This window comes from Physeter macrocephalus, chromosome 1, assembly GCF_002837175.3.
Source record: "Physeter macrocephalus isolate SW-GA chromosome 1, ASM283717v5, whole genome shotgun sequence".
NCBI lineage: Eukaryota > Metazoa > Chordata > Mammalia > Artiodactyla > Physeteridae > Physeter > Physeter macrocephalus.
In genome coordinates, this window is record NC_041214.2 from 88,990,902 (window position 1) to 89,013,242 (window position 22,341).

General features: G+C 37.5%; 1 protein-coding gene across 13 annotated transcripts in view; it reads left to right on the forward strand.

Moving 5' to 3' along the window:
* Positions 1–16,869, forward strand: part of LRCH3 (leucine rich repeats and calponin homology domain containing 3) — a 126,925-nt gene extending 110,056 nt beyond the window's left edge. For 5 of the 13 annotated variants that reach the window (XM_024124397.3, XM_024124389.3, XM_024124391.3 and 2 more), the window contains 4 exons: positions 922–1,040; positions 1,650–1,787; positions 8,029–8,106; positions 11,926–15,069. In XM_024124397.3, the coding sequence (XP_023980165.1) occupies positions 922–1,040; positions 1,650–1,787; positions 8,029–8,106; positions 11,926–12,126 (536 nt within the window). In that variant the 3' untranslated portion in view covers positions 12,127–15,069. The other 8 variants (XM_024124398.3, XM_028492847.2, XM_024124392.3 and 5 more) reach the window with 6 other exon arrangements.
* The last annotated feature ends 5,472 nt before the right edge of the window (positions 16,870–22,341 follow it).

The following is a 22,341-nucleotide window of genomic DNA, read 5'->3' on the forward strand; positions in this document are numbered from 1 at the left end:
AGTGGCATGGACATATATACACTACCAAACGTAGGGTGGATAGCTAGTGGGAAGCAGCCGCATGGCACAGGGAGATCAGCTTGGTGCTTTGTGACCACCTAGAGGGGTGGGATAGGGAGGGTGGGAGGGAGGGAGATGCAGGAGGGAAGAGATATGGGAACATATGTGTCTGTATAACTGATTCACTTTGTTGTAAAGCTGAAACTAACACACCATTGTAAAGCAATTATACTCCAATAAAGATGTTAAAAAAATTTAAAAAAACCAATAGAATGGATAAATAATTGTGTATGTACAATGGGATACTAAATAAGCAATGAAAATGAACACATTAATATACACAACAACGTGGATAAATCTTATAATGTTGATCAAAAGAAGCCAAACATAAAAACATACACACATATAATATGGTTTTATATGTAGAAAGTTCAAAAATGGACAAAACTAATCTGTGGTGTTAGAAGCCAGGAGGTACATAGTTAGAACCTGTGGTACTAGAAATAACTGTTGGGTACTGATACTGATGGGTAGAGAACATGAGAGGGTCTCCTGGGTGTTGGTAATGTTGCATTTATTGACTTGCTTATGTCTGCTTTGTGATGATAATTTATTGAGCTGTTTGCTTATGATTTGTCTAATTTTTTGCATGCGATATTTTTCAAGAGAAACGTTTTTAAATGGATGTAATCAAACACACAAAGTAGTTGAGCCAAATGGGTAATGGACATTTGGTAGTTTTTCATACTATTCTCCCTATTATTGTGCATATTTTTAAATTTCCATAATAAAAGCTTTTTTTTAAAGGTCAGTCCAGAAGTAGAAAGTGCTGTACTTTCAAGGAAACTGTGATCAGGTGGATCTGAGTATTTTTGCAGCACTGGCAGTCGCTTTTCTATCTTACATACCAATATTTTTTAGGTCATGCGTCACCCCTTCTTTCATCTTCTGCACCTACCACTGATTTTAAAGATCCGGTAACAAGACAGAATTCAAGACAGAGAGAAGAAGAGCTGGAATTAATAGATCAACTACGGAAAGTATGTACATTGCCTTTGAATTACATTTTTCAGTGATACTGGTGTAGCCCATAATCCTGGCATCACTTGTTCATTTGACTTATAATTTTTACTAGAATCAACAAGTGCCCATTGTGTGCTGTGATGCCCATCGTGTGATGAATTTTTTCACTTGTTTACTAGGAAAATGAGATGGGTTATTCCATAAAGCTCAACCCCTGACCCTACTCATTTAAAATTTTTTTCTGCCTCATGATTTAAAGAAATCTTGTTAGAGTAATAATAATTCATATGTATGTACACATATACATATATCGATACATACCACACTTACATCATACGTAGTGTTTATTTTAAAATTGGATCTAGTTTTTTGTTTTTTAGTCAGAAAATTGTAAATGAATTCTGTTGTGGAACTTTGCAGCACTGTCACCTGGCTGCCATACATATATATATATGATCTCCTTAAATTATTGACTTAGGATAGAAAGATAAAATAGAGATTGTGGTACTTGAGTTATTTGCTTTTTAACTTGATTTCTAATTAAAAATATTCCATTGTGACTCCATTATGTCCTGTGTGTCAGCCACTCTTGAATTAATATATTTCACATTTTCCTGTTCTTTTAGCATATTGAGTACCGGTTAAAAGTATCTCTGCCTTGTGATCTTGGAGCAGCTCTAACCGATGGTGTTGTTCTTTGCCATTTGGCCAATCATGTGCGGCCTCGATCTGTCCCAAGCATTCACGTTCCCTCACCAGCTGTAGTAAGTTTATAATGCTTAAAAAAAGTTGGCTCTTCATCAGACATTTGTTAAGTACAGAGGCAGGCACTGTGCAGAATGCTAAGGGTAAAAATATGAATAGAGTCCAGCCCCTGCCTTCCTGGTCTCACTTCTACTAGAGAAAAAGTAGGCATGTAAATAATAACTTACAGCTGTGTGTGATGTTATAAAAGAGGTATGTAAGAAGTGTGCTATGGGAATACAGAAAATGGGCCACTTCAACTCTGCCTGGAAAGTTCAGGAAAGCCTTCCCAGAGGAGGTAAAATTTGAACTAATTCTTGATGTATGAGTAGGAATTTGCCAGCAGCACAGAGAGGGAGAACAGCATTCTGGGCATAGTATTCCTCAACTAAAAAGCTAAGGAAGATCATGGCATATTCAAGGATTTCTTAAGTTGTTCAGAATAGATCATTCACAAGGTATTGGTGTAAATGGCAGAGGATGTAGCTAGAGAGGTAAGCTAAGGGCCATGTGACAAGGGCCTCATGTCCCATGTCAGAGAGATAGAAGTTTATCTTAGTGTAGACAATCAGGAAACACAGAAAGAATTTGAGAGGAATAATGTGATTATAATTGCAGTTTAGAATGATGAATATTTCAGGGGTAGAAGTGACATGATTGAGGGACCAACCTCAGGTGGAAAATGAGGCAGAATATGCATTCAAGATGACTGGCAGGTTTTTTTTAGACTGCTGGTTAGATATGGACATCAGTATCAGGATGGCAACCCACAAGAGAAAGAGCAAGTTTTAGATTGACACAACTCTCCTTTTTCTTCCTTCAAAATTTTTTAATATTTTTTTTCCATTCTTTTTTATTTATTTATTTTGCTGCATCAGGTCTTCGTTGCAGCACGCAAGATCTTTGTTGCAGCAGGTGGCTCTTTCATCGTGGCAGGGGTTCCCTTCATTGCAGGCTTCTTTCTAGTTGTGGCATGTGGGCTCAGTAGTTGCGGCGCACACCTTCAAATTTTTATTAAGAAAGATTTCAAACCTTCAGAAAAACTGAAAGAATAACACAAAGAATACCCTTAAAGCCTCCATCTAGTGCTGACATTCATTGCATCTTGCCATCTTGCTTTGTCTGTATTTATGTGTGTTCATGTGTGTGTGTATTTTAATTGCACCATTTAAAAGTTGCAGATATTATAACACCTTACCCCCTAAATATTTCTGAGAATTGTCCTAGGCCACCTTGCTCTTAACCATAGCCTGAAGCCAGGGATGAACAATGGTGGCTGAGCCCTATTCCTCAAGGTGGGAGTGTGATGTGATTCATTCACAGTGCTCCCTATGGGATCAGGCTGAAACTGAGAAGGGACAGCTCTGAGCCCTTAGCAGCCAGCAGGGAGTGGGGGTAGGAAATGAGGATGGATGCACAGGCTAAGTAAAGAAACATTGGGTGAGGCACCAATAGCATCCACAAGTTATATTCAGATTTCCCCAGTTGTTCCAAGAATATCTTTCACGGCTGCTCTGCTCCTCTCCCCTCACTAGTATGCACATACAACAGGATGTAATCAAGGTTTCCACATTGCATTTGATTATTATTTGATGTTGTGACAGCTCTTTTGATGAGTCTGAATGGATATTGTGCATCTGTAACATGCTTAGCAGTGTCTAACCGTTTCAGAGGTTTTGCCCTCATCTCATTTTCTGGTCATTTGTTGTTATTTAGCACATACTTCCTGATGCAAATTCTTTACTCAAATTGCAGTTGTATCTAGGCCTATAGATTGCCACTCTGGACATTCATCTTGCTGCCTCCCCAGATGCAAATCATTTAAGCCTCCCAAGGACCTTTGATTCTGATTATAAAAGCTGCTTTGTTACCAAGGTCCCAAGAGGCTGATATGGCCCTTTCCCCTCTAGCATATCCAAAAACAGAGTCATGCATTTGCTTCTAAAGAAAATAGGTAGCCACTTTTTATTTAGTGACCTCAGAAAACAGGCATTCAGCTTTGTGTAGAAAAGGCAGAGAAGAACAGTAGCACTACCAAATCAACTATGCCCCCAAAGACTTGAAAGACTTGGTTTTGCTCCTAAAGGTGGTGATTAAGAGAACAGGAATTGACATGCTATTTGGCAACGCCAGAAGGGGAAGGGCTTATTCATACTTTGCATTCTTCCCAGTTTCTGTCAATTGAATTAAGAAAAATAAATTTTTTTAGTAATAAAAAAAGACAAATCTATCATTCTTCATTTTCAGGGGAAGTACTTAGGAAGTAGCAAGGAGCTCATGTAGAAAGTGGAATATGAGAGTAAGGATGACTGAGGTTCTTTATCTTCATCTCCCAAACATAGTGCCTTTCATTTAAGAATGTAAAATATTTACATACAGGAAAAATAAAACTATTTTATCAATGTTAAACCGCTTAGAGACATAAAACACATGGACCTTCTTGTCAAAGAAACATGATATAACATGAAATTAGAGCATTTAAAACTTGCTAACGAAATCAACAACATTGTCATATTTATTGAGCAGCTAGTCAGTGGTAGGCATTCTGAATAGGATGAAAGGTACAGAGATCAGTTACAAGTGGTCCATTCTCTCAAGAACATGAATTCCTCTTAAAAAGTAAAATAAATAAAAGAGGTCTTTTGTGAAATAGTATCCTTGACACTTAAAAGCAAGTAGGCCTACTAAATAAAATTGTTTAAGAGGGGATCTTTTGGGTTAATAAATGAGCTATAAAGTTGAGAAACACCTCAGTATGTAAAAATGCCCAAATTATAACATTTGGGGGTGGAAAAATGGACTTTGAGTCAACCAGATGAAAACTGTCCAGTATTTTAATTAAAAGCAAAGAAAACCACCTCACTTTTAAATTATGATACTGATTATTATGAATAAGTCAATATTGCTTTAATGGGGATACTGTTACAGTACTAGATTTCAGTATAAATATTTATATCTATTTTTCCTTCATATTGAATTGCTCTCCCTCATATTAGACTATTTCTCCCTTTATTTTGTTCTTCTGACTATACAGAGAGCTTTGTAACTTACTTTCTTAGAGATTTTTCCTGATGAGAATATAAAATTAAAGCCAAATACAAATGAAAAACTGTAGCAGTTTCTTTGTGGCTACTACATTAACACATAGTGATTTACTGTAATTCTTTGAAAACCTGCTAATTAGATCTCTGAGTGTAACTTAAGAAACACTTTCATGATGTACTGTACGAACCGGGCTTTTTTCCCCCCAGTTCAAGAAATGATCCCTCATTGTAAGGGGAGTCCAGGTATTTCGAAAGAAACTCAGAAGGGCACTTGTGCTTGTAACCATTAGGTTATAATTCACCTTTCTTTGTTATTTTGGGAGGATCTATGATGTATGATAAACTGCTGTTCAGTTGTTCAATAGGCATAGGTTTTAAGTAGTGGAGTTCACATTGTTAGAAGTGCACTATTGAATCATATAAAAAAATCATTACAAATATTGTGATGTGACAACTCATTGAATGAACCATATCACCAAGGAAGATGACCTGAAAAAATGCTGAATCATTTCAATTTTCAAATAGCAAAATCATTTATTTCTTATTCCTTTCAGTCTAGTTCCTTTCCTCTTGCTGAAATTATTTACTTTCTTCCCCAAAACCCACATAAGATTTCTTATTCAGATCGGGCTGTACATTACAGAAATGAAACAGGCTCTACATGGCTATCCAAAACCATGTTTTATGTCATCCTAAGTTCTGGAAAAGCTTTTGGGGATAGCAGGTTCCTCTGATATTTGACTTAAGGCAAAATCATGAGTCCTTCTACACTCCAGAGTGATAGGGAGTCTACACCCCTGGGTCCTTTTAACTAGCCATTCCATTGTACACATACAGAGCAGGGATGTTTAGCCTGGGATTCATGCACTCCTAGGGTTTCCAGCACTTGTTGAACTCCCTAAAATTGTATGCATGTGTATTCTTCCCAAGAGTAGATTCACAGCTTTCATCAGACTATAAGAAGGAGTTGTATCCCAATTATGAAACACTGACCTACATCCCTGGGATTTAGACAAATGCTAAGAGAAGGAATGACTGGAGACAGATGATGGTTCCCTACTCCATTTCCCCTTCATCAGTCAGAAATCTGCTCTTTGTAGGGGAAATCTCAAAGGAATCTTTTTATTCTACTCCTCAACCCCCCACCCACACACATTTAGAGTGCTAGTACTCCTCATAGAGATAATGCTGAGTTGGACCCCAGGATCACTATTCTGAGCTTTCTTTTCTTTTTGTCTGAGATGGTGGTGACTCTTGGACCAGTTTCTTACTTAGCAACACGAACTCTATCTTTTTATCCCTTCTTTTGCACAGAGGAAACTTGTTTTTCTGCCTATGCAGTAAAACCTATTTCACTCTGTCCTTCCAACATCTAAGGGAGATGTTTCAGAAATGTAGGGGTCCTTCTTTTATAGAATGAAATGCCCAGGTCCCCTTCTTTTGCTAGAGTCTCACATTCATGATCCACCTGTGCACACGACGCCCCTAGCCTTCTCTCCCAAACTCAGATCAAGATCCTGGTCTGCTTAGCTAAGGTCCCTTCAGAATAAGGAAAGCTGGTTGCATTGATTCTGCTTCCATTTCTACTGGTATATGGAGAGGGAGTTTCTAGCTAATGAAAAATTCTTTCTAAGTGAAAAGCAGTTGTCCTATGTTTTCTTTGCCCAGTTTCTCTTAAAGTTAAGCCCATGTCCCAATAGCTTTCACCACAGTGACTTTTCTGTTATGCCTCAATTCACCTTACCTCCCTCTTAACTAGCAAGGAGTTAAAACCATAGCATCACTCGTACAGTGAACACCCATTCTTTCACATGTAAAAAGTCTAAGAGAAGGAGCCCAGCTTCAGCGTGAATTAGCCAGTGTGAACCCCCATGATTGTTTTTCTCCTTCTGTTAGCAGATTCTGATTCTATTTATGTTTCACTTTTTTTTTTTACTTTTTTACCTCAGTTATAGAAGAACTTGGCATAGGCAAGAAGGGGTGCTCTCCATGGAAACCTGTTATCTTCTTTCTAGACTTAATTTTGAAAGCTTTTGAATTTGAAATTTTAAAATTATTATTACTCTCCTTCCATCTCAGTTGTTGCCTTTTATAAAACTTTTATAATAAAGCCAATCCTAGTGCCTGCCACGTTTCTCAGGCCAAGATTATAGTACCTTCAACCATTACTATGTAGTTATCTTGTTTCCTCTCTTCTTGGCAACAGTATGATATTCCATCTTTGAAGAAAACCCAGATATTCACAAGTGAAACCGTTTTTCTTTCTAGAGATGGTACAGGCTTTCATCTGCTTTGTAAAAACCATAGGTCAGATTCCCTGCAAATGTTTGGCTTCCATGCCTGATACTTAAACCAACAGATGAATTTGAACAATTGAGTTTGTTAATCACTTTGGGAAATGAGATTCAGATTTCTTTCTTACATGATAACCCACTTGGCAAAAAATTCTATCACTTTAGGTCATGTGATACAACTATGTTCTAGTCATCAGAGATCTTTTCAGAAAAGCAAGCTTACTAGTTAGTGACTAGGGAAATTTCCTATGGGAAATTTTCACCCTTTGGAAAATGGTTCTTTAATCCAATCTTTTAAAATTCAAATGTTTAAAAAATTTTAAATATAACCATTGAGTAGAGACATGATGCATCTGTAACATATTTATGAGCAAAGGCTATTGATTTTTTATTATTATTACTGTTTTCTTTAAAAAGACTGAAAGGAAATGAACCAAAGTGTTAATAACTGTGATTATATTTGAATGACTGAGCTGTGGGTAATTAATTTTCTTGTTATTCCTCCAAATTTTTCTTTGGTGTATATTGCTTTAAAGTGGAAAAAAATTAAACCATCCTCCTAAAATTTCTCTATTTAGCACTTGCCTTACAAAAATCAAAGCCCGGTGTCTAAAGTAGGGGGTGGCAAACTGTGGGCCACAGGACTGTACCTGTTTTTGTAAATAAAGTTTTATTAGAACACAGTCACTCTTATTTGTTTATACATTGTCTGTGGTTGCTTTCAAGCTCTTAGCAGATTTGAGTAGTTGCAACAGATCATATGGCCCTGAGGCCTAACATCGTTATTATCTGATTCTTTAAGAAAAAGTTTGCTGACCCTCTGGTCTAGAACATTCAGTTTATGAAGCAGTTGGCAAGAGTATTTTTAGTTAGCAAATTTTTTTAAACTTTGCTAATAACACCATGTTTTCTTTCCTTTGCAGCCTAAATTAACAATGGCAAAATGCAGACGAAATGTGGAGAATTTCCTCGAAGCTTGCAGAAAAATTGGTGTACCTCAGGTAATAAATTTATCATATTTTATGTTGCTAAATAAATTTGGGTATTATTTTCTTAAAATCTTTTAGAAATGCAGGTATCTAAAATCTTACAGGGTAGTTCTGAGCTAAGTTGATAATTACTAACGTGATTTTGTGTTACTAGAGTCAGTCATTATATTTTGAGCAGTTTCCCTTAATTATTTCCAAGGACCAAGCAAAGAAATCATATACACATGAATTTCAATATGTTGTAGTAAGTAATTAGTGCTAAGTAATCAAAAATAGTTATTCTGATATTTTCCTAAATATCCCCACTTGCTGATTGACTTGTGTACAACTTCATACACAGTAGAGTCTGTGCTTCAGAATAAGTGCATCTCAGCCTAAGAATGCTTCAGTTGGCTTCAGTTGGCTTCAGTTTTTTAACACTTGCTTTAATGCTTTTAAAGAATGTTTATTTTGAAATAATTTTAGGCTTTGAGAAATGTTGCAAAAATATCACAGAGAGATACTGTATACACTTCACCTAGGTTCCTGGACTGTTAACATCTAACATAAATGTAAACATAGTATGTCATCCAAACCAATAAACACATAGACAGTGCTGTTGACTAAATTGCAGACTTTATTCAGACTTTACCAGTTTTCCACTAACCTCTTTGGAACTGAACACACAAGAGGCCATTTCTAGTCACTTTTCCTGCTCTTGAGATTTTTTGCCTCCAGGTTCCTCAGTTAGAGCTTTATTGCCCTTTAATAGTACAAATAGTTAAACTTTTACCCTTTAAAAAACAATTATGTTAAGTGTGGCACTCTTAAAAAATATTATATATAGTGACATATATAGATAAATTTAAAGAAATAAAAACTGGTGCCATTTGATACTTTTTTCATTAACTACAACCATTACAGTTCTTGTCACCATATTTTGTCCAACGTTCAAGGAGAAAAACATGACACTTTTCTATCACCTTCTTAATTAGCTGTCAGAAACCCGGTATTGGCCCCTGGACTCAACAAGTCCACTATTTCTCTCGAAGTTAAGCCCTTGTCCCAAGGGCCTTTTCCTGACAATGACTCATTTTACCAAGTTCACCATTCCTCTCTTTAACTAACATGAGTTGAGAAGGTCAAAGCATCACTTGTCCAATGAACACCTTTCCCTTTCAGCTCTTTCACAAAGTGGAAGAGAACCCAGCTCCACAGAGCAGCTGCACTAGCCAGTGTTCATTCCCATGAGTATTTTTTCTCCTTTTATTAAGTAGATTGTGATTCTACTACTTATTTTTTACTTTTTTCTTTTGCATTTTTTTAAGCTGAGTTATAAAATAACTGAAATTTACATTTGGTGGTAGTTAGCAAGGATCTTTTTTGTTCCTGTGGACAAATTCAAAGCAAATGTATTGCCTTTATATCATATTGTTTTCTGAAGGCTCATCATATTGTTTTCTGAAGGCTCATCATCTCTTTTAGAACTAACCTTTTTTTTTTTTAAATATTTATTTATTTATTTTTGGCTGTGTTGGGTCTTCGTTTCTGTGCGAGGGCTTTCTCCAGTTGCGGCGAGCGGGGGCCGCTCTTCATCGCGGTGCGAGGGCCTCTCACTATCGCGGCCTCTCTTGTTGCCGAGCGCAGGCTCCAGACGCGCAGGCTCAGCAGTTGTGGCTCACGGGCCCAGTTGCTCCACGGCATGTGGGATCTAACAGGACCAGGGCTCGAACCCGTGTCCCCTGCATTGGCAGGCAGATTCTCAACCACTGCGCCACCAGGGAAGCCCCAGAACTAACCATTTTTAAACATATTGAGAGCATTAATAAGGTTTCTAGATAAACAGCTTACATTTATCCATATTAACAGGCAGGTTCTAATATTCACATGTACACTCTAACATTCAGTGTTTCCCTTATGCCTACTTGAGATGATCCTACCTGACCATCACAAGCATGCCCAATACCTTCCCCAGTTCCGTAGCACAGTGTCTTTGAACAAGAGAATGTGGCATGGGTTGGTGCAGGGAATGGGACCAGAGGAAAAATATGAGTGATTAAAAAGAGGCACCACATACCTAGAGAGAAGAGTGCTGAAAACGGCCCCACATGGCAAGACATGCTGTCACACTTAGCCTATGTCAAACCTGTAAAGGACTTCTTAGCCTATGTCAAACCTGTAAAGGACTTCTTACAGTCATTGTACATGTACTCTGGGCTTTACAGAACTGTCATCTGTCTCAGATTTAAAGTCTATACACTGAAATTCTTTTAGAATATAACCGCCATCGGTCAACAAAATCAAAAACAGTGTGCCTTTTAAAGCATGCATTTTATTCCACCATTTGCCAAGCAATGGTTAACAGTATTTATTCGAAGGCAGGAGATAGAAAAAATACAATTTTAAAAGACTGGGTACTGAAAAAAAAAAAGACTAATGGTATTTTTCCAGGGTGGTTTTAGACTGGAGTTCTTGACATATCCTCCTTCCCCTCTCTTTCCCCCCACCAGAAAAAGTAAATGGACATTCCACATGGGCCACCTCTTCCTTCTCCACTCCTGCCTTCCACCCAAGTCTCACCACCACCATCACTAACACTTTTAGATGGGTTCCTGTTATGCTGCTACTTCTGCTAAAACAGTTGATCATTTGCCTAAAACAAAATGAAGGGAAGTGAATAAATACAAACTCGTAGGTTAAACTAGCATTCTCAGGTCCCTCTGCCATGAGAGGGAGGAAGAAACCTATACCTCTTCTTCTTCCTTTGTTCTCCCCTACTTCTGGGCATTATGACCTTTACCTAAACATGACCACCTGCTATGTTTCACTTGTAAATAAAATCAGGGATATAATAATGATCACTTTTGAAAACAGATAACATAAAACTTAATATTGAAAAATTTGTCAGATCTTCTGTCCAGAAAATATGTATAAAGGTGAATGATTTCCCTTCTCAGTATAACTTTTTAAATGTTTACAAGTTAAATTATGAATGAAACACTGAAGAATAAAGTGACTGTTAAAAACCTCTAATAAGGTTGGGCATATGGATAGTCTCTTTATGATTATGCTTTTATTAAATATATGTTACATTCAAAAAACTATAGTTGGTGATAAAAACTTCTGAGTCCAATATCTTATGTTCTGGAGTTATTATATGTTATGTGTGAAAGAATATTTTTCTGTTATCAAGTCCAGTAATGCTTTTATTTATTTAATTTCTTAATCTGTGAACTGGAGGGTTTGGATGATCTCTAAGGCCCATTACAACTCTAGATTCATTTTGTACAATTAGTAAACAAGACTTGGTTAAGATGAACTTGACTTGACTTTTAGAGGAACACCAAGTCATTCAGTACACCTGACTTCCAGGTAGTAAATTTCCCCTGATTATTATGCTTGCTTCATTCTTTGAACCTTCTTGACTCACCTGGCTTTCTCCGAAGACTTCCCTCTCCTCAGCCCACCCCCAGGCTTTGTCCTTGCTTTCTGGCCTATTTTTTGTTAATAGGGAAGAATGAGTCGAGAAAGAGGCTGCCTCACCCACTCAACCACTCTCAGGCCTCACATAACCCTAAGTCAGCATCCACCTCTGTTCATTTTATTCTGAATGTTCATACTAATCACCAACAATTTTATTCTGCTATTTAGTAGTAAAATCAAGCTGAGCACATAGAGGATTCTTTGTGGTTTTGTTTTTCAGCATTTTGATTCATCATAATAAAAAATGTTATGGAATATGTTTCTTTGAATATGACAGAGATGATCATGTTGAATTCTATACTCAAATCTGTATTTCTGATCCACTGACTTTATTTTTCTGTTTTCCTTTCCTGCTCACACTTTGGACAGGACAATCTTTGTTCCCCTTCTGACATCCTTCAGCTAAACCTCAGCGTAAAAAGAACTGTTGAAACACTACTTTCTCTTGGGGCACATTCAGAAGAATCCAGTTTTGTCTCTCTATCTATCCAGCTTTTGGGTTTTGTGGCATTTTATTGTACTTTAATGTTAACTCTCTGTATGCTTTATTACTGGATCTTCCCCCTCTAGCCGAAAGTGCATTCCAGTGATTTTTCCATCTCATTCCTGTGCTTGGTAAAGGAGGTTTGTTTCTTATTCAAAAGTATTTACATATGTGCTTTTTTTTAACTGGTTAGCCATCAAAGAGCTAACCAATAAAGTAGATAAATTCTTTCCTTGTGTGTCCAGATGAGCAGCTCATCACATGAGGAAGCATTTATGATTGCTAACAAAGAGCAGAAAGACCAGTGTATTTTCTTCTGCTCATTTGTCCATCCTCCTGGCCTATATGTGGCCTTGTTTCTCTTATCATAAATGCTGAGCAGGGTCTACTAATACAGTCCTGAGCCTGTTGTTAGAATATGACTGAGAACTTTATTTCCAAATGGCATAATAAAATTTCCATCTGGCCTTCTTTCCATGCCTCAACACAACTTAAGTGTTGAAATTGTGAGAAGTATTAAAATTACGAGTTGCTGAACTTTTCAACAGCTGTTCATGAGGAAACAGTTCTACCCCTTCTGTTCTGGGGAGCACCTGGTCACTTAGATCTCTGCATTGAGCTGTGCCCTGAAATCTGTCTTTATTGGTAGGCACAAGTCCACCTAATAAGCATCTGCTCTCTGGACATCTGGAAGGCACTGGCCATTTAATCTTATTATTATTTATTATTATTAATAAATTATTATTATTAATAATAATATTATTAATCTTAATAATTTTAATTTGATCAGAATATTCAGTCCAAAGATAATGTAGGTTCCCTAGATTGCTATTCTGAGCCCATTGTGTACATTGGAAACAGTACACAAGCAAATTATCTGGAGCTGACCTTTCATGGGTAGGCGCCTGTCTGCACATTTATTGTGTTTGTTATCTTTAACTTCACTTCTAGAATCCTATTTAGAATTTAAAATCGGAATTTATGTAATTTCCAATATATTTGAACCATCTTAATAGGTGAACTTGTATTTGATAGGCTGTTGAGGAGATTTTATCTGAACAGTAGCAGGTAAAGTATTAGGCAGCAATCTCTGTTCTGTACCCAAGGCAATGAATGCCTCTTTCAGAATGCTTAGTATATTAGCTGCTAGCCTTAATGCTTGAAAGTACTTTATAATTGCATTCAGATTCTGGTTCTCATAAATAGTGTTTCTGAACATTCAGGAATCTCTGAACTCTGTTAAGAAAATTGGACAACTGAACTCATGTATGAAGGAAGATTGTGAGGAACCATATCATGTTGCAATAGTCAATCTGAGGATCTGATTGCTTTGGTTTTCTTTCATATTAAATGGGGAAATTATTTAACACATTAAAAACCTTTTATTTTTAATGCTGAAACATTGAACGCTGTGTTGAAAACAGCAGTAGTGCCTTTTGGAGTTGGGGGGAGGGTTTTTTTTGTTTTTAAGATGTCTCTGAGTCAGAGATCATTCCGTTTTGTGAAGTTCTGTCCCTTTAAAAAAACACATGGTGTTTTATGTGGTTTTGGGGGAGTAATGGTGCATTCTCTTCAGAACAGAGTTCCCTCTAAGCCAGCTAGAAGGTAAATGTGCATCTGGAAAGCATAAGCCACTGAGGGAATGTGTAAGCCACAGGCTTACAGGTCACAGGGCACCCCTGGAAACGGAGATCAAGGAATCGGCCTCAGAGGAAATATGTCTCCCCCCAGAGTAAAACACCCTGCAGGTTCATTTTAAGTATAGTTAATCTGTACTTCAATTTTACTCAGAAGATTTATACAAAGTTGCTAGTTTCTTAAGATCAAAAGATTCCATTTACCTTGTTTTATCAAGATCAGTATTAAATAAAAAGAAAGTGATTAAGAAGCACAAGTACCAATAACGGTTCATAAAACATACTTGTTATATTTTTAATTGCAACGGGTTTTGTAAAACTTCCTAATAATATATTAAGTGCCAATGAAAAGCTGAGAAAAATCCAGTTATCTTCTTTAATAAGTATGTATAGTCTCTTTTTCAGTAGAACCAGAATTCCACTTTCATTCCTTTAAGAGTAACCTCTTCTTTCTTTCATCTAATCAATGATAGATGTTATTCTTATGATAACGCCTTTTTGTCTTACAAGAAAGGATTAACCAAACACATTAATGAGGTAATAAACAAGATAGAAGTAATTTAACTTGCTTAAGCAAACATGTAAATGCTTTTCAAATATATGTTATTTAATATGTTCCTGACTAAGCTCACATCATAGTTCTCCAGCATAATTTAATCCATTAAATACCAGGATATAAAATACTTTTTCAAATATGATTTCTTTATTTAAATTCTGTAATTCAAGTTTTTAAGTAATTCAAACTGGGCCTTCCGTGAATTATCCAGTGTAGGGGACATTTTCTCAAATACTTCTGAATCTCAAGGATATACTTCAGTTTCTTCCTGTGATCCCTGCCTGGTCTGAGAACCCTGATTTTCATAGTCAGGTCTATAATGTAGAGAGCATTCCTCTCTCAGGCAGTCTGAGTTATGGCATGAAACTATCTTGCATTCCTATGGTTTGTAATTTCCAAAGTGCTTTCTCCTACAATGTTATATCTTTAGGCTTCAGCCATCCGGTAACTTGGAACTGTTTTTCTATTTTCATCTGCCTCATTTTACTGATCTGCATTGCTCTTTTATTTATCAGGGGTGAAGGATGCTGCTTTTACTCCATAGTAGTATGTTTATCTTCTGTTGTATGTAAAAGTGTATGTAACTTGTCCATTTTCTAATATTCAAAATGATCTGTATGTACTTTTAGATGTATTAATAATAAAAAAAAAGTGACAGTGAGTGTCAGGTACCATCTCTGTATAACTCATATTAACAGAGGTCAGATTCCCAGGTACTGACTTCTTGTATCTCAGTTTATTATTATGAGGGAGAGAAGAGATGCTTATTTTTTCTTTTCAGTTCTGTGATGTTCATCCTCTTTTCTCTTCTGTTTGTTTTTATGTTACATTGTCCCATTTCAGGAGCAATTATGTTTGCCTCTCCACATTTTAGAAGAGAAAGGTTTGAGCCAGGTTGCGCTGACGGTTCAGGCTCTCCTGGAACTTGCCCCGCCCAAGCAGCAGCAGCACCAGTTATCTGCTGTGTAAGGACTCCCAGCACCGTGGGTGTTGGCCTGGCCAAAACGAAACAGGACAGCGTGACTGCTGCTGTGAGCCGTCTGCTTAACAAAGCGCTTACGTGTTCTTAAAAGGGACTGTTTCCATGATTCCTAACAGGAATATTTTGCTTCATTTCTCCATTTTAGGGGAGGTTATATCCATTTGCATTGAATTGTTTATGAAGACACGGTTGGTTTTCACAAATGAAACTTAATTCTGTCATTATTGAGAACTCAACACTGAAGCCTAACCTGGCTGTGCTTTTCTAGAGAGTAGGCTCTTTCACATACTGAAGACTATCTTCTCAGAAGGATATTTGTCTCTCTTGAAAGCACGGCCATGCTGTTATCTTTCCCTGTTTCCAAGTCCTCTGGAATCCACTAGTTTCTAAACGTGGTTGTTCATTAGAATCTCCTGGAGAATTTGTTAAAGTACAGATTCTCACTCGGTTGGTCTAGAGTGAGGCCTGGGTATCTGCATTTCAACAAACATTCCAGGTGTTTCATGTAGTGGAAACCATTGTTCCAAGCTAGATAATTTGTATAATTTGGGGGGAGTAATGACTTCAACATGTTTTTCAGCTCTATTATGACTACTTGGACTGTTCTGTCCAAGGTAAAATAAAAATAATGTAGAAGGTCTAGATTTTGCATAGTAAAACAATGAAACAGATACTGTTGCATTTAAGGCCAGTGTCCTAGGCCTCCCCCCAGGTCCAGTCCACTACCACTTAGAGGATGGTTCCATGTATCATCCCACTATTATCTAAACATTATAATCAAGCACACTACACACAGGGTCCAGACCTTGAGGCTGGTAGCTTGTGGCACTCTGCATCCTGTGTGTTGACTTCACTGAGCCCACCCCCTTCTCCCCTGTAAGCTGCTCCCAGGATACCTGGACCTGCGAACACCTTCCAGTCACAGCAGATGCACTTCCAGCTCCCCAAATAACAGAAGATTATGAAAATAAAGGAAAAGCCAAGCTTCTTACATTTCTTTCAGCTAACTGCCAATTTCCGTAGCTGAGTTAAAGCACTTGTGGCGTTTTAAAAACAGCTTGCTGTCTTTTCATCTAGCCATCTAGCTCTCCCACCAGTGCCTTATTTACTCAATTATGGGTGCAGTAAAAGGGCCCAAGGGCTCAGCACAAAACCAGGAGCCCTAATTCAAGTCTAAGCCACTTGGGTCTTTCTTCCCCTATACTTTGAGACCCTTTTAGTTGTCAGTGATATCTTCTGGTATTCACTGCCTTTGTAAACCAAGTAAATAGAGTAAGTGAAGATACTAATTATGTAGGTTTTTTCCTGTTGTTAACTGTTCTGGGGTTTCTTTACCAGTACATGCATTTAAGAATAATGTTCTCTCGTTTTATCATGTAGCAGCATCTAAAAGTAACTCTGGATAAAATCATGTTGAGTATCTGACCAAAATAATGTTTTCTCCTTGTTGTCACAGGTTTAAACTTATATAACACAAAACATCTGAGCTCAAAGCCCAATCCTTCAGGGTCCTTACGAAACAAAAGTAAAATGTGTTTTAAGTGCTTAGAGCCAGACCCCATTATATTTACAGTTCCAAACAGACCCACCAGTCATAGGACTTGTTTAGAATTTAGCTGTGTGTATATATATATATATATATATATATATATATATATATATATATATATATATATTTTGTGTGTGTGTGTGTGTGTGTGTGTGTGTGTGGTATGCGGGCCTCCCTCTGTTGTGGCCTCTCCCGTTGCGGAGCACGGGCTCTGGACGCGCAGGCTCAGCGGCCATGGCTCACGGGCCCAGCCGCTCCGCGGCATGTGGGATCCTCCCAGACCGGGGCGCGAACCTGGTTCCCCTGCATCGGCAGGCGGACGCGCAACCACTGCGCCACCAGGGAAGCCTAGCTGTGTATATTTTTAAACTCTAGGTATTTTTACTTCTAGTCAACATTAAACCTCAGTACAATCTCCAAATTATAGACAGCCATTTGAAATGAAACTCAGCAAAGGACAGGACTATTTGTCACATAGCTGCAAGGAATAATCCCAGTCAGCATACATAATGCAACATTTGGAACATTTGTGACTAATTTTCCCACAGGAATAATTGGAATTTTCAACTTATTTCAAATTTTATACATAGCATGAAACCTTATTCATGTATTTTTATCAGACTTATTCAAATTTATATTTGAGTAGTTAGAAAATATTTGATTACAGTTTTGGTTGATAATGAAAGAAAAATATAAAATATAATGAATGTCTTTTCTATGTCAAGATGCAAAACAAGTCATGATGTTTTTGTTGGAAAATTTTTGTACTCAGTGTTTTGTATATACCTTTTTTTTTAAAACTGGAAAGAAAATTTAATATTTAGCCTTGCTAGACTCTAACATAAGATGAAGATGACTTTGATACAGTTCCATCTGACCATTTATGAACTTCCTACTGAAGCAGTGACCTTCCCAGCGCTGAAGAGTGAATGAAGAAAAGGCTAAGTGCCCACCCACCAGGGCCCCTGCTAACGGTGGAGATTTTAAGTCAGCAGGTTTCTGGGCTTTCAATCTCATACTTGCTTAGCACTCCAAACCAATTTTCTCTGGAAACAACTCATGGGAGGAAGGGCCTTTGTATTTGACTAGAATAGAATAGGACATTTAGTAGTAGTAGGTCACTTTCCTTAATAGCTTTTGAAAATACAGCCTCACAGCTAATCAAGGAGTCTGATTTCTCTACTTGATAAAAGTCCAGCAGTGACTAATGATGTATGACTACGCTGACGAGTATGATGAATTTTTTAAAACTAAGCGCTTAAATGGTTATAGAAATGAAGGAGAACATGGATATTTAGAAACGTTTTTATATACATATTGCAGTAAGGTGGTTTACAGCAGATTTCATTTTATTTCTGAAAATGTTGTAAACATGTAATTAGTAAAAGATTTTGTAAAACATTGTCCTATATTTGTATGTCTGTAAATATAATGCATAAGTTCTAAGAATAAATATGTCAGTATCATGTATGTTATTTTAAATTGTATGCCACTTTACACACTGACATTAAAATAAAAGACAACACTCCAATAGCATGAAATAAAGGCTGATTTGAAAATGTTCATACCTAAAGCATGGTTTCCTTGGCAAAAATAAAAGGGTAAATTCTTTGATGGAACATCAGTAGAAACTGGGTCCTCATAATGGTGCCTTGAGATCAAAATATACATTTTTAAGGAAGTGTACATATCAGTAGTGTCCTGTATTTGGAGTTAGATATAAGGCTTAATTTTGAAATATATCTGACCCATTTGAAAGACTTCTCAGAAATTACCAACTATGCTATAGGAAGAGCTTTAGCATTCCAAGACATTCTATTCTGATCAATCAAGGCAAGAATGACCCAATGGGCTCATTCTCTTTTAGCGGGAGAGAGAGAATGACAATCAGCTTTATGTCACAGATTAGGTATTTTCACATGCTTTACCTCTTTTAGTCTTTAATACCCCATAAGGTGAGAGTTATTGAGTAAGCAAAGCAGGTATAGGCCCTACTGTCTCACGTCTCAGCAATATCTCCAAACGCATCTCCCTGCTGACCTGTGTCCCCTGTCTTTCCTATGTGTGGGTTGTATATCCTGACATCTCATTTCTGTCTTGTATTTATCATTTATATCCCTACCTATTTCCCAGAAAAGGAGCTGAAGCAGCTTATAATAAATAAGATACATGTTCCATGTGACACCCCCCTCCATAAAAACAGTAAAGTGATAATAAATTTAAAACGCAGGCAGGAACCAGCCTTTATTAAAACTTTATTGTGTATGTATTATTCTAGACATTTGATAAACATCATCTTGTAGTTCCTAGTGAACACCACTTTTGCTCATAAGAGTGTCATTTATTACACTAGAAGGAATCAATAGCAGAATAACTGAGGCAGAAGAATGGATAAGTGCCCTGGAAAACAGGATGGTGGAATTCACTGCCATGGAACAGAATAAAGAAAAAAGAATGAAAAGAAATGAAGACAGCCTAAGAGACCTCTGGGACAATATTAAACACAAGATTCACATTATAGAAGTCCCAGAAAGAAAAGAGAAGGGACCCAAGAAAATATTTGAAGACGTTATAGTCAAAAACTTCCCTAACATGGGAAAGGAAATAGCCACCCAAGTCTAGGAAGTGCAGAGAGTCCCAGGCAGCATAAACCCAAGGAGAAACATGCCGGGACATATAGTAATCAAATTGACAAAAATTAAAAACACCAAGGGAAAAACAACATACAAGGGAACTCCCATAAGGTTAACAGGTGATGTCTCAGCAGAAACTACAAGCCAGAAGGGAGTGGGCACGATATACTTAAAGTGATGAAAGGGAAGAACCTACAACCAAGATTACTCTACCTGGCAAGGATCTCATTCAGATTCGATGGAGAAATCAAAAGCTTTACAGACAAGCAAAAGCTAAGAGAATTCAGCACCACCAAATCAGCACTACAACAAATGATAAAGGAACTTCTCTAAGTGGGAAACACAAGAGAAGAAAAGGTCCTACCAAAAACAAACCCATAACAATGAAAATGGTAATAGGAACATAAATATCGATAATTACCTTACACATGAATACATTAAATGCTCCAACCAAAAGACACAGGCTCGCTGAATGGATACAGAAACAAGACCCATATATATGCTGTCTACAAGAGACCCACTTCAGACCAAGGGACACATACAGACTGAAAGCGAGGGGATGGAAAAAAGATATTCCATGCAAATGGAAATCAAAAGAAAGCTGGAGTAGCAATACTCACATCAGATAAAATACACTTTAAAATAAAGAATGTTACAAGAGACAATGAAGGACACTATATAATGATCAAGGGATCAATCCAAGAAGATATAACAATTATATATGCACCCAACATAGGAGCACCTCAATACATAAGGCAACTGCTAACAGCTATAAAAGAGGAAATCAACAGTAACACGATAATAGTGGGGGACATTAACATTTCACTTACACCAATGGACAGATCATCCACACAGAAAATTAATAAGGAAACACAAGCTTTAAATGACACAATAGACCAGAGAGATTTAATTGATATTTATAGGAGATTCCATGCAAAAACAGCAGATTACACTTTCTTAAGTGCACACAGAACATTCTCCAGGATAGATCACACGTTGGGTCACAAATCAAGCCTCAGTAAATTTAAGAAAACAAATCATATCAAGCATCTTTTCCGACCACAATGCTATGAGATTAGAAATCAATTACAGGGAAAAAAACCATAAAAAACAGAAACACATGGAGGCTAAACAATACGTTACTAAATAACCAAGAGGGCTTCCCTGGTGGCGCAGTGGTTGAGAGCCCGCCTGCCAATGCAGGGGACATGGGTTCGTGCCCCGGTCCGGGAGGATCCCACATGCTGTGGAGCGGCTGGGCCCGTGAGCCATGGCCGCTGAGCCTGCGCGTCTGGAGCCTGTGCTCCGCAGCGGGAGAGGCCACGACAGTGAGAGGCCCGCATACTGCAAAAAATAAAAAAATAACCAAGAGATCACTGAAGAAATCAGAGGAAATCAAAAAATATCTAGAGACAAATGACAACGAAAATACGACAATCCAAAACCTATGGGATGCAGCAAAAGCAGTTTTAAGAGGGAAGTTTATAGTAATACAATCCTACCTCAAGAAACAAGAAAAATCTCAAACAATCTAACCTTACACCTAAAGGAACTAGAGAAAGAAGAACAAACAAAACCCAAAGTAAGTAGAAGGAAAGAAATCAAAGATCAGAGCAGAAATAAATGAAATAGAAACAAAACAATAGCAAAGATCAATGAAACTAAAAGCTGGTTCTTTGAGAATATAAACAAAATTGATAAACCTTTAGCCAGACTCATCAAGAAAAAGAGGGGGCTTCCCTGGTGGCGCAGTGGTTGAGGGTCCGCCTGCCAATGCAGAGGATACGGGTTTGTGCCCCGGCCTGGGAAGATCCCACATGTTGCGGAGTGGCTGGGCCCGTGAGCCATGGCCACTGAGCCTGTGCGTCCGGAGCCTGTGCTCCGCAATGGGAGAGGCCACAACAGTGAGAGGCCCGTGTACAGCAAAAAAAAAAAGGGAGAGGACTCAAATCAATAAAAATTAGAAATGAAAAAGGAGAAGTTACAACAGACACCACAGAAATACAAAGCATAAGAGACTACTACAAGCAAGTCTATGCCAATAAAATAGACAACGTGGAAGAAATGGACAAATTCTTAGAATGGTATAAACTTCCAAGACTGAACCAGGAAGAAATAGAAAATATGAACAGACCAATCACAAGTAATGAAATTGAAACTCTGATTTAAAATCCTCCAACAAACAGAAGTCCAGGACCAGATGGCTTCACAGGTGAATTCTGTCCAAGATTTAGAAAAGAGCTAACACCCATCCTTCTCAAACTCTTCCAAAAAGTTGCAGAGAAAGGAACACTCCCAAACTCATTCTATGAGGCCACCATCACCATGATACCAAAACCAGACATAGATACTACAAAAAAAGAAAATTACAGACCAATATCACTGATGAATATAGATGCAAAAATCCTTAACAAATACTAGCAAACAGAATCCAGCAACACATTAAAAGGATCATACACCATGATCAACTGGGATTTATCCCAGTGATGCAAGGATTCTTCAATATACACAAATCAATGTGATACACCATATTAACAAATTGAAGAATAAAAACCATCCATATGATCATCTCAACAGATGCAGAAAAAGCTTTTGACAAAATTCAACACCCATTTATGATAAAAACTATCCAAAAAGTGGGCATAGAGGGAAGCTACCTCAACATAATAAAGGCCATATACAACAAACCCCCAGCAAACATCATTCTCAATGGTAAAAAAACTGAAACCATTTCCACTAAGATCAGGAACAAGACAAGGTTGCCCACTCTCACCACTATTATTCAACATAGTTTTTGGAAGTTTTAGCCATGGCAATCAGAGAAGAAAAAGAAATAAAAGGAATTCAAGTCGGAAAAGAAGAAGTAAAACTGTCACTGTTTGCAGATGACATGATACCATACATAGAGAATCCTAAGGAGGCTACCAGAAAACTACTAGAGCTA